At 41.9% G+C, this 16632-nt stretch overlaps 1 protein-coding gene across 14 annotated transcripts in view; it reads right to left on the bottom strand.

The window, feature by feature from the left end:
• The window catches only part of FBRSL1 (fibrosin like 1), a 1004090-nt gene that overhangs the window by 29918 nt on the left and 957540 nt on the right, over nt 1-16632 (bottom strand). For 11 of the 14 annotated variants that reach the window (XM_089489878.1, XM_089489882.1, XM_089489880.1 and 8 more), the window contains 5 exons: nt 15250-15410; nt 11322-11372; nt 7414-7509; nt 2504-2575; nt 1710-1748 (listed from right to left, as the gene is read on the bottom strand). In XM_089489878.1, coding sequence (XP_089346004.1) covers nt 1710-1748; nt 2504-2575; nt 7414-7509; nt 11322-11372; nt 15250-15410 — 419 coding nt within the window. The remainder of the gene's footprint in view (nt 1-1709; nt 1749-2503; nt 2576-7413; nt 7510-11321; nt 11373-15249; nt 15411-16632) is intronic. The other 3 variants (XM_089489881.1, XM_089489886.1, XM_089489891.1) reach the window with 1 other exon arrangement.

Here is a 16632-nt window from a genome sequence, read left to right as displayed (position 1 = left end):
ATGGGAATTCTTCCCAAAGGATCTACAGCCAAAGCAGATTTTTGGGCAACAGAGAGGGAGCGCTCCCACGAGAAAGATTTAAGTTTGGTGGCTCTATTCCTGAGAGTCACTGCAGTGAAAGCTCTACAATGGGGGCACCTATCAGAAATATGGGTTTCCCCTAAACAAAAAAGGCATTTAGAATGACCGTCATTGAAAGCAATTTTCCGGTCACATTCTGAGCAATGTTTAAACAGGGCAGCCATAAGAGGCCTAGAAGTGGTAGGCCCATCTGGGCCGGCAACACTTCTCTCTCACAATAATCAAATTTTTAGAGAGCAATGCTCGAAAAAGATAGAAAAGACAAAAATCTACCGTACAGAAAGAGAAAGGGAGGAAAGACAAAAAGTCTACTGTACAGTAGAAATCTATTCAGCTCAGGAGCAAGCCAAAGATGTTTCTCTTGCGGCAGATGACAGAGAACTGGAGGAGGAGCTAGATTGGCGGGACTGGGCATGCTCAGTACATGGGAGTGGGAGGGGTTTCCGCCAATCTGCTCAGCTTTTCAGCTTCCGAATGGAGTCTCTGCGCAGGCGCAACACCCAATTGTGTGAGGCCACAAAGAAGAACCAGAGGAGAACTGGGGCTGGACTGGAAGATGATCCAATGGAGTTTGCGGAGGAAATGGAAAGACAGGGGCTGGCAACGCAATTGAATGGAAGGATGGAAACCGGGGGTTGGGTGCAGAGGGCAATGGACAGCAATGAAAAATATCAGGGAGGCCTGTAGGCCAACCCACAAGGGCAGGAGAAAGCAGGGAAGGAATTTCTTTGTGTTTGTTCTGGTTGTGAACAAAATTGCTAGGATGCTGGTTCTGAATGAGAGGGAGAATTGAGAATTCAAGGGAGCAGGGTTGTAGTTGACGACTTAGACCCGATCTCTGCCTTGTATTCAAGTTCTTGAGCAAGCTACATGTCCTTTAACATATTCAGTTTCTGTGTAATGGGTGTTTCCTGACTGGCTGTCCCCACCCATGGCATTGATTTTACGTTCACATCCATAATACTGTCACAAGACTAAAAAAGTGCTTACTTGATGAAAAAGTCTGAAGATTTTATGGCCCATTACAGACAGGCTAAAAAGTACGCGCGGAGCGCGTCCTAGGATTAAGACGGGGCGGTTCTTCCGCACCGCCCTAACCCTAGTGCGCACTCTGCGCGCACAAAATGGTGGCGGCCGTTCCACACGGCCGCCGCCATCAATACGTGACGACCACACCGCCTCCAAACGAGGCGGCGTGGTTGTGACGTATTGGGGTTGACTAGGGCGCCCTTTCCGCAACCCCGGAAGGAGCTCCGTTTCGGAGCTCCTTCCTGGTTTGGTCCGCTGGGCGCAGCCTTCAGACGGACACCCCTTTCCAGGCTGCGGGGAAGGGGCTTTTTGCCGCTTTCCTGCAGCCCGGAAAGCGGTGGATCGGGGCTTCAGCAGCTGCCGGTCTGGCCGCTGAGGCCCCGATTCGGCGGGGAAAGGTGTGCCTACAGGCCGCCCCAAAGGGGCAGTCTGTAACGCGCCTATGACTTTGAAGTATTATTTCATCTACTTACCCTGAAGTCCCCTCCAAAAGAAAATCAAAACCTACTAAGCCTGCCTTGTACTGCATGCACATAAATGTTCACATGTGTATATGTGGTTCTTGTATAAAGAGTAGAGTTAAAAAATCCCTGACAAACCTTACTTACTCGTACAGGAGCCCGATAGGGGTCAGACACCTAAGGAAAATGTGGAAAAACAGATCAGTTTCCCTGAAAACTGTTCCATAAAGAGAAAAAGTAAGGAATGTAATTCAGGAGAAGAGAAGTAAGTAAGTAGAGAAAATATAGCAAGAACAGAGTTATTTGGACTAGAATTCTGTTTTGCCTGGGAAAAGGGTACTGCTCTACCTGTACAGTTCCATGTACCCCCACCACAGAAGGTAGTTTTGAAGTGCTAGAGAATTTTACTGGCTTGTGAATGGTGAGAGCTGCTTCAAACCTGTCTTCTGTGATTGTAGTGATCAAAATAAATGAATAAATAAAAATAAAATGCTCATGTCAACCCACATTATGTGAGTATATGTCACCAACCGGATTCCAGCCTATGTTAAACAGGAAACCTCTTTTTATTCTGCACCAAAACATAGACCAAGATCCCACATAGGGATTGTGACATAGCAGAAATCTCCATGTGTGGAATTATGCATTGATTATGCTACTCATAATCATAATGGCAAAGTTGCACAACTGAATGACACTGCATGCACAAATCCACATTGATAACCTTGAACTGGTTGCAAATGTTCCATGCTGGACAAAAATGTCAACCTGTTTCCATAGGGGAACTTACACATGCGTAAGATACTAAAAGATACTGGTCATGATGCTTGTTCAGTACAAAAATATAAAAAAGTAATTTCACTGCAAACAGAAAATATAGCCAAACTTGTAGTAGGGAGATAAAAAGAAGAAAGGTTACACACTGTACTTACACCTGGTGTCTTCTGAAGAAGAGTGTGATGTACTGCACCAGGCCTACTTGCTACATCAATTGGATTTGAAGTCTACAAGGAAAAATAGAAACAACCATATGTTTTGTTGCAATGGTAGCAAATTGTATAGCTAGTTCACATGACAGCATTTCTTAGATGTGTCATCAAAGCATCCCTTAGGGAAGGTTATGTACCATCTGCCTTAAAGGAAGCGGTTGTTAGACTGCTTCTGAAAAAACCTTCCCTGGACCCCCTGGACATGAAAAATTATAGGCCTGTTTCCCATCTGCCATTTTTGAGTAAGGTGATCGAGAGGGCTGTCGCTCTTCAGCTCCAAGTGGTCTTGGATGAAACCGATTTTCTAGATCCATTTCAAACTGGCTTCAGGACAGGATATGGGGTGGAGACTGCCATGATCGCCTTAACTGATGACCTTCGTCTAAGCATCGACAGAGGAAGCGTGACCCTGCTGGTGCTATTAGACCTTGGAACGCCTGAGAGAGTTAGGAATTGGAGGCACTGCTTTGCAGTGGTTCCGTTCCTTCCTCTCAGGTAGATTCCAAAGGGTGATGCTCGGAGACAGTTGCTCTTCAAAAACAGAGCTTAATTGTGGTGTCCCTCAGGGCGCCATCCTGTCCCCAATGTTATTCAACATCTATATGAAGCCGCTGGGAGAAATCATCCGTAGACATGGATCAGGGTGTTATCAGTATGCTGATGACACCCAAACATACTTCTCCATGTCTCGGTCATCAGCAATGACGACAGATGACATTTCTCAATCAATGTCTTGCAGCAGTAATGGACTGGATGAGGGAAAACAAGCTCAAGCTGAATCCAGACAAAACGGAAGTACTTACAGTAGAAGCCCCCAAACCAGGTATCAGGCCGCAACCTCCAGTCCTAGAGGGGTTCACGCTCCCCTCAAAGAACTGTGTTTGCAGCTTAGGGGTGCTTCTTGACTCATCGCTTCAGATGAGAAATCAGGTGAATGCAACGGTCAAGAGTGCCTGTTATCAGCTCCGGCTGATACGTCAGCTGCGCCCTTTCCTGGAACGGGGTGACTTCAAAACTGTAGTACATGCTCTGGTAACCTCAAGACTTGATTTTTGCAACGTGCTTACAGGAACAACTAGGAGTGACCATATTACACCTATCTTGAAATCACTCCACTGGCTGCCTATTCGTTTCCGGACACAGTACAAAGTGTTGATCATTACCTTTAAAGCCCTCCATGGCTTGGGCCCAACCTACTTAAGGGATTGCCTCCTTTCGTACAACCCCCCCCCCCCCCCCGTACCCTCAGATCCTCTGGGAGGAATTTGTTGCAGTCCACAAAGACCAGATTGACGCCAGTCTCCCAGAGGACTTTTTCCACGATCGCTCCCTTTATGGAATGGCCTGCCGGACGAGATCCATCAAATTGCCAACCTAGAGAGCTTCAAGAAAGCTGTCAAGACAGATTTTTTCCGGCAGGCCTTCCTGGAATAGAACCCGGCCATGTTTTGCTCCTCCCACAGACATATATAAGCGAAGACTCGACCCACCTTATTATGGCACTGTTTTTAGATTTTATCATTTGTAATTTTAATGCACAGAATTGTTTAATCCTTTTTAAGGGGGGGGATTGTATATATTGTATTTTTTTTAAAGGTTGTATGTTGCTTTGATTGTGGCAACAAAAAGTAGGATATAAAGTATTATTATTATTATTATTATTATTATTATTATAACATAGCAATCTGAGATATTTGGCAAGTGTATTTTATTCGGGTTAATGTTACTACATGTTCACATTATTCTTACTGGAAGGGAGGGAAAGGCACCCCAAAACTGTAGGCCTTATTGAGATTAAATGGTAGAGCTGGGATAATCTGGAATATTGTGTCGCGTTCTGGGCACCACAATTCAAAAAGGATCTTGAGAAACTGGAGCGTGTCCAAAGGAATGTGCCTAAAATGCTGAAGGATCTGGAAACCATGTCCTATGAGGAATGACTTAGGGAGCTGGGGATGTTTAGCCTGGAGAAGAGAAGGTTAAGAGGTGATAGGATAGCCCTGTTTAACTATTTGAAGGGATGTCATATTGAGGAGGGAGCAAGCTTGTTTTCTGCTGCTCCAGAGAACAGGACCCGGAACAATGAATGCAAGCTACAGGAAAAGAGATTCCACCTCAACATTAGGAGAAATCTCCTGACACTAAGAGATGTTCGACAGTGGAACACACTCCCTCGGAGTGTAGTGGAGTCTCCTTCTTTGGAGGTCTTTAAGCAGAGGCTGGATGGCCATATGTTGGGGATGCTTTGATTGAGAGTTGCTGCATGGCAGGGGGTTGGACTGGATGGCCCTTGCGGTCTCTTCCAACTCTACGATTCTATGATTCTATCTGTGTGGCCATTATGATGTGACTCACCTGTTGGACATTCAGTTGCTAGAACCGTGTTTTGGTTTGTTGGAGGGGATGGCAAGCAATTAGTCTATTCCTTCCCACCTGTTATCTTCCAGGATGCATGCAGAAAGTTTAACAGAGTCCCTAACCATACACTGAACTCCAAGCTGTTGTCAGATATCACACAGGGAGGCTTTAAGGAAGAATCTGTGAATGTACTCTGTAATTAAAACATGGCAGGCCAAGGGTGATTTTTTTTAAAGAGAAAGATACAGGGGCAGGAGAAAAAAAGCAGAGTTGTGTTTGGAAGAGGGAAAAATCCCTGTAAGCAGATGAGCTGTCAGACTCCTTTTGCAAGCTGATGGGCAGGGAGGCAAAAATAACAGCTATGATGCATTTTAAGGTCACATCACATTAATAGTGTGGGTGATAGAGTGCCCTTTGGTCCTTCTGTCCCCCTGAAGACAGATGGAAATGCGTCCTTTGGCAAAGTAAATTGAATACTTTTGACCTTTTCAAGTTCTTAGCTCATGAGAAATGGCCTTTGGGAAAGTAGCTAAGAAGTTTGCAGTCAGGTTGGATTCATGTGGTGGGGATTTACATATGAGGCCTCAGGGAAGTGATATGAAAAGTGGGGAGGGAAATGAAAACAAACTCTTTGCTTCACGGGGCAAGGAGGACAGAATTCATTATGCCTTGGCCAGCCACCGAATGTGTGTGTCATGATGATCTAGGGCTTAAGGAAGCAGCCACATGGGAGGAAGAAGAAAGTTTGAGAAGAAAAAGGTTAGGATGATTTGTGTGGGTTTTTGCCTTGTTTTATCATTTCTCCAGGAAGATGAATTATTTATTACAGAAAGTTACAGGGAATGTAGATATGTTCTCATACTCCTCCAACTCTATGATTCTGTGATTCTTAATTCAGCCAAAGAACACACCTACATGACACTGTGAATGGGAGGAAGGCAGGTAGCTTCTGAACACAGTGTACACAATGGAAAGAAAATTGTTATTTCATTTGGCAGAAAGAACTGGAAACATCCAATAAAAATTGATGCGAGAGAATTTCAAGAGGTGTAAAAATGCTGTTATCCCAACACGTTTTGGCCACAAAATATTTGCAAGGTCTTTTTCTGGCCATATTAAAAGACCATATATTAAAAGGCCATATATGTACACTAATAATTGTAAGAAAGCCATAGACTGAAGAAGCACAAAAACTGTATGTGCACATAGGCCTCATATTAACTTGTATATTAAATATGCACTGATGATCTTCATTAGCTACTTAGTTACATCTTTGTAACTGAGGCGCGGTACATACCGCCCCGAAAGGGAGGGCTGGAGGCGTCTTTTTCTTCTAGAGGGACGCTGCAGCAGCCAAACCGCATGGTGTCCCTCTAGAAGATCCGGGTTCTTTTTAAGGTGCCGGTGTACATCACGAGTGAGCATTTGGCACACCGGTGATGTAAGTGATGCGCAGCGACTTCTGTATGCTGCACGCCGCCTACGTCATCATGGCAGCGCCCGTGTAGACGGGACGCCACCATGATGCCGCCGCCATTACATGCTAGGGTTCAGGAGCATGCGGTTATTGCGTGCTCCTGAACCTGAGTATCGGTAGCGGCACGCTGCTTTTGGCCCATCTGTACCAGGCCTGAGTAACATTTCCTTACCTAATGTTACCCATCATCCACCTTAAAAGCCAGAAGCTGGATCAGGAACTAGTGTTCCTGTGCAGTGTGCATAGCCAGGAAGAACCAGCAATCTTTAACCCCTGAATATCAGGGTAGACTAGTGGAAATTTTTGCTCCTCCAGGAGGTCAGTAGGATGTTGGTCAGAATATTGGAACCTGTTCTCCATGAGGCTCACTGCAAGATCCTGGCCAGTCACTACTTCTCCATTTAGCACAGGATTGTTATGAGAATAAAATGGGAAAGCCTCACGATTCTGCATTGAACTTCTTGGAAGAAGAGTAGGATATACATATGATTTAAATAACAACAACAACAATAATAATAAATAAAAGCTTTATTTTTAATCCGCCTCTCTGTCAAAAAGACAATTGAGGTGGCTTAGAAATCTAGAAAGTTAGGTTCCAATCAGGGCTGTCCTTGAAAAGGAAACATATGAGTTTAGAAATACAGGAGCTGTGCCACCAATTGACATATTTCACAAGCATTCTTACTGGCGTACAATAGAAAGGCTCCAAGTGAACCCTAAATAGGCATCCTTGATGTGTGGGTTAGACCCTGTGGCTTGCTCTAGGTCAGGCAGGAAGTAGACAAAACTTTAGATGTGTGTCGACAGGATAGGACTAACCCCAAAGAAAGCTCCTGTATCCACACCCCCTAACATCTAGGTAGGCAATAAGAGAGGAATTGCCCTTGATGATCAGAGGCATGGGGTTGGAGGGGAGACCCTTATTGGAAATGGTCATTTGATCATGTGCATTTATACATAACATCTGAACACTGCTGTGACACATTCAAATGAGGCTACAACCACAATAAATTTGTACCTTCGGCTGAAATGCTCCCTGAAGTGACCCAAAGGGACCCGAATGTGGAAGCATAGGTGGCATTCCAGGCATTGCTGGAGGGTAGCTTGGAAAGTACTAGGAGACAAAAAGGAAGCAAAAAAAGTGATTATATCTTATATAATAAATACGTAATAAATGTGAGAGACACATCTGGCCCAGCTCTTAAGAACTTCTAAAAACACCTCGGATTCCAATGCCAACTTCTAGAATTTTGTTTTGAAAAGAAAATCAAAGGACTCCTGTCAAATTTTATTAGGCCTCCTGATATCTTTAAGAGCTCATTTATAACAATTACAACCTATTCTTAATTTGGTTCACTTATTTCAAAAGGCTAAGGCTATATGAAAAAGCAAATGATTTTCATTCACACAAATTAAATTTGCAAATGTTTGGATTGACTCAGCTCTGTGGCCTGCTATCTCATTTAAAAGGGAAATTCTCTTGCCATTAGCCATGCCTTCTGCAGGTAGCTGGTTCTAAGAAGCATAGTCTATCACCATTAAAGGCTTCATTTGAAAGCGAAAATTATTCCGTTGTTGTCCAGGCATCACACTAGAAAAGCAAGGTAGAGTCTTTCTTATTATGTTGGGAGCAACCCAACTTGACTGATGCTGAACCATTAAAATTTGTCTATTTGACTTCAGAGTGCCAAAGGAAGGGGTAAGGAACTGTGCACTGCCCTAAATGTCACCCTCTTAGGTCTCATCTCCACTGCAGAAATAATGCAATTTGATATAGATTTAATTGCCATGGCTCAATGCTATGGAATCCTGGGATTTGTAGTTTGATGAGCTATTTAGCCTTTTCTGTCAGAGAGCACTGGTGTCACAACAAATTACAAATCCCAGGATTCCATAGCATTGAGCCATGGCAGTTAAAGCAGTGTCAGATGGCACCATGTGTGCAGTGCAGATTAGACTTTAGGCAATGGAACCAAACCTACTCAGTTCCATTCTGGATTATCCACGTGATTTTGAGCACATCTTTGCAACCTGAACAGCAAGAAACTTGGAGGCTTTCACAAAAGGAAGCTGAGATGCTCAGAATGCATTTGTGATAGGTGTTCAAGTGCTAAAATTGCACAACCTTTTTAATGTGTCTAATTATATAGTAGCAGGCTTTTTATAATGTTATAAGATACCAATTCCATTTGCCTGGCCTATTTTTATATATTTATATACATATATTATAATTATAATTATACATATAATTGCATTAAACTGTGATATGAGTATCATTGCAGTCACAGCAGATTAGAGTTTTTTTTATCTATGTGACCTGGTCAGGTTGTCAGTCTTCAAGAAAGAGTTTTGACATAATTTCTTATGGAAAAAAAGCCTATTCATGCTAAATTTCTATAGAAACAATAGGTCCATAACATCATGGCTCCCATGTGATATGAAGAAAATGCTTTCATTTTTACTGGGAGGGGTGGTGGAATTAGCCACCACTATCATTCTTAATTCTGATTTTACAGGCCTCCTGCAAAACATGGAAGTAGATTGCTTGGCATCTTTAATCTTTATCTGCCTCCCAGTTGCAAGATAATTAAATTACCACAGTTGCCAACCATGAAGTCCACTATTATTAGCAAACACTTTTAATTTTCCACAATCTGCCATCCCAGAATGCGACTTCTGACACAGCAATTGATAAAAAGCAATAGCAAATCAAAGGAAAGCAGTAAACGTACCAAGAGACAGGCACCACCAGGGTGACACTGAACTGATGTAAATTCCGACACTCCTTTCATTAGTATAAAAGGAATCCTATTTGCTACTGTAGTTCTACAATGACCGATGCATTTATCTCAAATATTTTTAAACTACCTTTCAAGGTCAAGACCTCATCTTCTTTATACAAATAGCAATAGCAATAACATTTCTATACCACTTATCAGTGCACTTAAGCACCGCCTAACCGCTTTACAATGTGTAAGCTAAATGCCCCCAACAATCTGGGTACTCATTTTAGCAACCTTGACCTCGGAAGGATGCAACCTTGAGTTGAGCCTACAGAATCACAATGAAGACAAAACTAGCATAAAACACAATAAATGCCCATAAAAACCCACAGTAATAGCAACCATAAAGGATGACAATCACAATGGCAACATTTTACTCAGCTAAAACCATTAAATCATTTCAGCAGGAGATCAATTAATGGCAGCAAAAGAAAAAGCAATTCAGAACAATTAGTGTTCTTCACTTTTTTTGCAGGATTCCTCTTATAGAGCAGTGAAAAAAATGCATAAATATGATCTCATTGCTGAACAGGCCCTGCCCTTTTTGCCCACCAACCAAGTGGTATGGGCAGTTTGCTCAATTTGTTGGTAGACCTTCACATACTTTGGCCTCAAGTACCTTTGATTTTTAAAGAAACCACCATGAAGTGGGAATGGAGGACTCTGGATCTTCCTGGAACATCAAGAGTAAGAGATAAGTGTTTAAAATTTGTGTTAAGGCTGGTATATCCTGGTTCTGGTGCTGAACATGCTGGACATTGTGTAGGCTGTTCACACCAGAATCAGGATTGCAAAACAGGATGCCACCAGAACAGGAAAAAAGAGGGCTTTTTGACCAATGCAGACAAGGCCAAGGATGTAGCTACGTCATCGTAAAGTTAGATGTTGTAGCATCTGATGTGGAATCCTGGCCTCTGACACTAACATGGCAACAATTGTCCTAATTCTCTTTATATTTTAGCTGCTATGAAGAAATTTTGATATTTATTTTCTTTAAAAAAATGGGTAGGGATGTTTTGGTAGGCCAAACAGTTCCCATTCTGAGAGGGGAAAACAAACTGAAAATGATTTATGACAGAAAAATTGATGATGTAATGCCATACAGCATTTTTAGGATAGTGGAAATGGGAGTGGGCACCATTACTATGTGGAAAAGATTCACAACCGCACCAAAAACTGGCATCCTGTTCAGAATTTACAAGCCCGTAAGCCAGTTTTTTGTGGGTTTTTCGGGCTATGTGGCCATGTTCTAGAAGAGTTTATTCATGATGTTTCACCAGCATCTGTGGCTGGCATCTCCAGAGAATGTTCTCTGAAGATACCAACCACAGATGCTGGTGAAACGTCAGGAATAAACTCTTCTAGAACATGGCCACATAGCCTGAAAAACCCACAAAAAACTATGGATGCCAGCCAGAAAAGCCTTCGACTTCACTCGTAAGCCAGACTTTACCATCTCATAACTTTTATGTTTCACGTTTGAGGTTGTCAATGACTGGATGTGACCCCCCAAATTCTACCTCTTAAGCCACACAGTGACCCAACTGAAGAGTTTCCAAGGCACTGCCAACTGGGGTGCTAGAAAATGATGAGTGCAGAGCATTGAGACCAGCAGCTATGGCAGGATCCTGAGGGGGCTCCTCAGCTGCCCATCTCAATATGCTCCGTGACTGAGAAAGCTTGCAGTTATCATTCTCTAGCATCTCCATATACAGAACCTCTTCTTTGGAGCGCTGCCTGACTTATGGAGGGTAGTTTCAGCAGAAGTAGGTAGGATGATAAAGTTCCATCATCATAGTTACACCTGAAGATGCAGGATCTGCTACTAATAACCCTCCTATTGCTATTTATTACTGTTATCATCTAGGATTTCACAATTAAGTTCTTAGGTTCATCAACCACTTATTAACTTTTTCGTTAGAGATTTGGATGGGAAGTTCATACAGACCTTAAATAAACAAACAGACAAACAAAATCAAAGGAAGATATAAGTCCCAGTCCTGAGAAAAGAGCAGGATACAAATAAATACAATAAATAAATAATAAATATCTAAAACATGTGGGAGCCCCCTCCCCAAAAACAAACCCTTGAAGAAAACACGCAAGATCCTGCCTTAAAGCCAGACCCCACGAAAGCACTCACGTTAGAATGTCGAAAATAAGGGTTATCAAGTTTGGGACCGTACTTGTCGAACTGGAAGAAACGGAAAACAAGACAAAAAGTGAATATGCTTTTCTACAACACTGCAAGAAGATACTGTACATAGGTTTATTTGATAAATGGACAGCTGTGAATATTTTATACATCATTGCTCTTAAACTTATACAACTGGATTGTGAACCAGCAAATTCAGCCAATTGGCACAAATCTTCTCTGCCACCCAAGCCTTTCCTCAAGAAGCCAACCAACACCCTACTTTATTTCCCAGAGTGCAGACTTTGAGCTGTATGAGTTTGAGGAAGACATCTCCTTTCCTGCCCTATCATCAGGTCATTGTAACAGTCTTATTTAATCTTTACATATTTTTCTTGCCATTTGTCTTAGGAGCATCCCTGTGGTATAAGTCACTATTATTTTCATTTTAAAATTAAAATCACTGTGTGATTTGCCCCAAGGCCATCCAGTGAATCTGTCACTGAACTTAATCCAGGCCAAGAAAGTTGTTCCAGGCAATTGTTCTGGTTGGAATGCTTTATAACTCAACTCTTCTTTTACCACCACTCCCCCTCATCTCATATTTATTACATAATCCTAGCTCAGTGCAGCTAGCCCTTTGAAAATAGATGTAATAAAGACTAGGGAAGGTTGCTATATAGATCCATCACACCACATTCTCTGTCCTGGTATTTCATCCTCTTGAGAGACATTTCAGAACACTGTCTCTCTGACCTCCTGTTCTTACCATGCCCTTTGAAGAATGTATGCATTCCAGCCTTAAGTAAGATGTGTTGGAGATATATTGGAGGGGGCCATGGGATGAGGTGCAATGACCCCTTTGAAATGCCACTCATCCAGCAAGCCAGCTGTTGTTGCACGCTCTTATCCATACAGGAGAGCAGATTTGCAATTGTGTTAATTACAGTTATTACTGGAGTCATGTACCCTCCAGTGTAAATACCATAAATTACTAAAACATATGCAGCTGGCAGTTTCAACACCACCCGTTTTGGCATTAGGATTAATAAACTCATTTAGTGGAATATAAAAAGATGAGAGCTCAAACATAACAAAAGAGGGTGCAGCAAAGCTGTTTTCACTCTATAGCTTGACATGAGGAAGGTGTGGGTGGGTGAGTGGGTGGGAATTGATGTTTTTCAGTAAGATCAGATATCAAGATTCTTAAACAACTTGCCAAGTCTTCCAAGATTGCCTTACACAGAAGGGAAAAAAGAGGGAGGTATTTCCACAGTGCTCAAATACCTGTGGATGGACATGGGGCAGCAGAAATCGCTCTCATTATTCTGTAGTTAAGCGGCTTAGAAACCGACAATGTCATCATGCCATCAATACAGTGGGAAAGAAAAGCAAGAGATGCCATTTCCCATGAGTTTGCTCTAAAATGCTTTTTTGGAACATTTGTTCTTTTGCTAGACGGAAAGAGAAAAACATGCTCTTTAAGAAAGGGGTAAAGGTAGGACTATCCTGCTTTATAGGTATATTGAAACAAACATTGCTTTTCATGGAAAAGGCATAGAACAATTCAAAATACTGAACATTTTACTGTACAACAGCATCACTGGAAAAGCAGCAAACCAAACAGTATCATTGTAAGAGCTGAAAAAGGAGGAGGCATAGAAAAACCTAGTGGTTTTGTGTTTTGCTGGATACAGATCCTGTTACGGTTGTATTATATCATCAAAAAATTGTTTTTGGACCAGCTGATGGCTGGCTATGAATGACATTGTGAGTAATTTTGGTGGCATTTTCTCTTATAGGTGGATGTAGGGTTGCCATAATTCTCTACTATAAACTGGGACAAAATGTAGGACAAAATGTAGACCAAAAAGTAGGACAATTGTAGAATAAAATTTAGCTCCAAATGTAGGACATTTAAGGTCCTACAGTTTTCTTAAATGTCCTACATTTTGAGCTAAATTTTATCCTATAATTGTCCGACATTTGGTCTAAATTTTGTCCTACATTTTCTCCCGGTTTATAGTAGAGAATTATGGCAACCCTAGTGGATGGCTTTATGTACCTATCAGCTGGCCAGTCAGGGAGAAAATTTTAAAACAACTGGAATGTGTGAAAGAAGACTCACATTCATGTCGTAAACAAATATTAATCCTTAGAGCATGGCCAATGTTGGATAAACAGACATGAAGCAGGAATATTTAAACCAAGTAAATTATTTTTGCAAAATGCAGCCATATGTTGTACATTGGAAAATCCCAATGTTTTGGTAATTTCTGTGCGTCCACCTTGCATGCAGGCGCACAATCAATTTGTGGGTTATTTTTTTAGTAACACAACCTTTCTGCTCAGTAACAGATGTGCATTTGGATGGGACTCCTTCTTATGTTACTTTTAAAAATCTGAACATTGATATATTACAATAACCATGTGAAATACACTCGTCCCTCCACATTCTCTGAGGTTAGGGGCACAAGACCCCCGTGAATGAAAAAAAAAAATGCAAAACAAAAACACTGTGTTTTTACCTGAGAGAACATCTCTCTAGAAATCTCTAGGTACTCAAGTGCAACTCTGTAGTCAATATCTGCCAGGCACTGACCATAGAACTGCGCTGGAAGAGCTACAAATGCCTAGTAGACTGTTCTCTCTAGGTTTTTCATTGCAACCTTTGGTTAAAGTAGAGCACAGAGTTGTGCTGGAGGACCTAGATATTCCTAGCGACAACATATTAATAAAATCCATGAATAATAAAATCTGCAAAAGTCAAAGCCATAAATGTTAAGGGACGAGTGTATATATAACCATGCAGGCATATTCTTTTTTCCAGTACCCATGTTGAAAGATGTGTATGAGGGGAAAAATAGAGATCTGCACGACTATTCCATATTACATGTTATGCACCTTTCTAGAAACAGATCTTTGGAAAAGTTGAACAGCCTTGAGAAAAAGTGTAACTTCCAAACATTTGCAACATCTTTAAAAAATATTTACAAAGGTTGTTAACTACTTTAAATCCTTTAAATAATGGTGTCTTTAGAATGGGAAGCTATAGCTAAAAGAAGAGGAAGTCTTTTGAGTCTTGAAAAACCATAGCTGTGTTAGCCTGGACTATCAGTAGTCAAAGGGATTTTGTAGCACCTTTGAGATTAACTGTGCGAACAAAACTGCAGCACAAGCTTTTGTAGACTTGGTTTACTTCACAGACCAAGGGGAGAAGCAGATAGGTGGCTTGAAGTGGCCTCTGGCCGCTCCAGCAGCAATTGCCCCCCCGATTGGCCTGGGACCATAGCGACTGGATGGCCTGCTTCTGAAGAGGACTGTCGCCGTTTTCCAATGAGCCACCGGCAAGGAATGGTTTTTCGCCATTCCTTTTGCTGGTGTCTTTGGGCCGCCTTAGAGCAACTTCTGGACACATTGGGGACATGCGTCGTCTGCACGCCGCCACCCCAAAGTGGCCGGAAGCCGCTCTATTTTGCCTGTTTGTTTCAGGCCCAAGTCTACAAAAGCTTATGCGACAACTTCTTTTGCACAGTTAAGTCTCAAAGTTGGGACCAGATCCCTTTGCTTTGAAAAGTGTGGCCATCAGCAGGGCTTTTGGCTATTTGTTTCTACTTATCCTCACATTCTGGGAGAGGGTACACACTAAGGGACGTGCATTGAATGGCATTGGGGGCAAGTTGGATGGAAAAGGAGGAAATGTGTGTTGGTGGTTGTGTTGGTGGATATGGCTGCCAGTTGAATTCCGCCCTCACCAGGGGCACAGGGCCAAGAGAGGCAGCTGCCCTGTCCAAATTCTGAACCACAAAAACACAATTTTTCAACTCTCGCCTGAGCAGCTTGTAGTCTAGAGTAGGAAAGGGAGGAAAAGATACAAGGGCCCAACGGCCTGTTGAGTTTCACAAACACATACAAGTAAAAGCGTCAAGATATTCACCTGGCATTCCCTGTTTCTGCAGGTCATGCTGTGGTGGTTTTCTACGTGAGGACTCATTGGTGGAGGTAAGAGAGATGCCTGTGACAAAGTACCAATCAGAATCCCCGAATGAGGCTGGCAATACATGATTGGTTGGTTGAATGATATCAACAGGCTGGTATCTAAAGACAAGAGAGAACACCATGAGCCATCACAGCAGAAAACATATGGGGGCATTATCAAGCAGCCCTCCCCCCCATGGTCACCTCCCAGCCCGAGAAATACTGACAATAGGATTATTATTATTATTATTATTATTATTATTATTAAAATGACATTTTTGGATGTGATAAAAATAGCTCAACAACCTTGCCAGCCTTCTTTTTACCCCACCAACACATGTGTATGTACATTTAAAGATATTTAAAACAACATTTTCTTTATGCACACATATATATGAATATACATTAACCCTCCCAAGTATGCTGCCACCTGTGAAGTGCAGTTTCCTTAGAATTTTTAAATTATTTCTGGCAGCAGATTAGTGGACTGGGAAAACTGCTGAACCACCATTTTTTTTTTTTAAAAAAAGCAACTACAAATGTAAACATGGACCTTTAGACAGTTGTATTTTTGGTATCTGATTTATTGGAATTACAACTCCACTCCCTTCAATCAGTTCCGAGGCGCCTTAACAAAAGTTTAAAAATTACAATATAAACACATTGAAACAAAAACATTAAAACAATGTTCCAGGTTATGGGCAAAAATTTAATGTTCTTCAGAGCCATGAAGTTGAAAACCAAACTACTTTGGAAACATGCTGTTGAACATGTAACTAGCTAGACATGAGACCGTGCTTAAAAGCAATGCAAGGGCCTCCTCATGGTTCATTGTAAACTTACATGCTGGTGTAGGCACCCAGGTAAGACATTCAACCTGCTTTAGCCTTTTCCCCATCCCCTGCAATTGCAAGCTGTTACGGGGCAGCTACTCTCCCCAGAAGGGAGTTGTTTCAGGTGAAAAAACGGTTAGGTGACAAATACTTCATAAGCAATTTAGAGATCCCCGCATTCACAGGGAGTCCATTTCAAAATGTTAAAGGCAGTTAATGGCCTAACTTTTAATTGCTTGCAATTCAGTTCAAAACCTGTTTTAACCATCCTGAAGGAGAAACAGGATTTCTCTAAAGGATACAATAAATGGCAGTGGAATAAATAAAAGCTATTACTTACTGCTAGAGGACCATGCTTAACGTTTTCTTGTGAATCACATTTGGGACTATGGCTAAGTGCATGCCAAAATGGCTTTCAGACTGTAAACAGGTGAAGTCCATCAGTATTTTGGAAGATTCAAATTTCATGACACTGACTTAAAATAAGAAGAGCTCTTTGATTCAGTTGC

Source organism: Sceloporus occidentalis, unplaced genomic scaffold (assembly GCF_023333645.1).
Source record: "Sceloporus occidentalis isolate IW3139 unplaced genomic scaffold, rSceOcc1.0.p SCAF_41, whole genome shotgun sequence".
NCBI lineage: Eukaryota > Metazoa > Chordata > Lepidosauria > Squamata > Phrynosomatidae > Sceloporus > Sceloporus occidentalis.
This window is presented reverse-complemented; position numbering and strand designations above follow the sequence as displayed.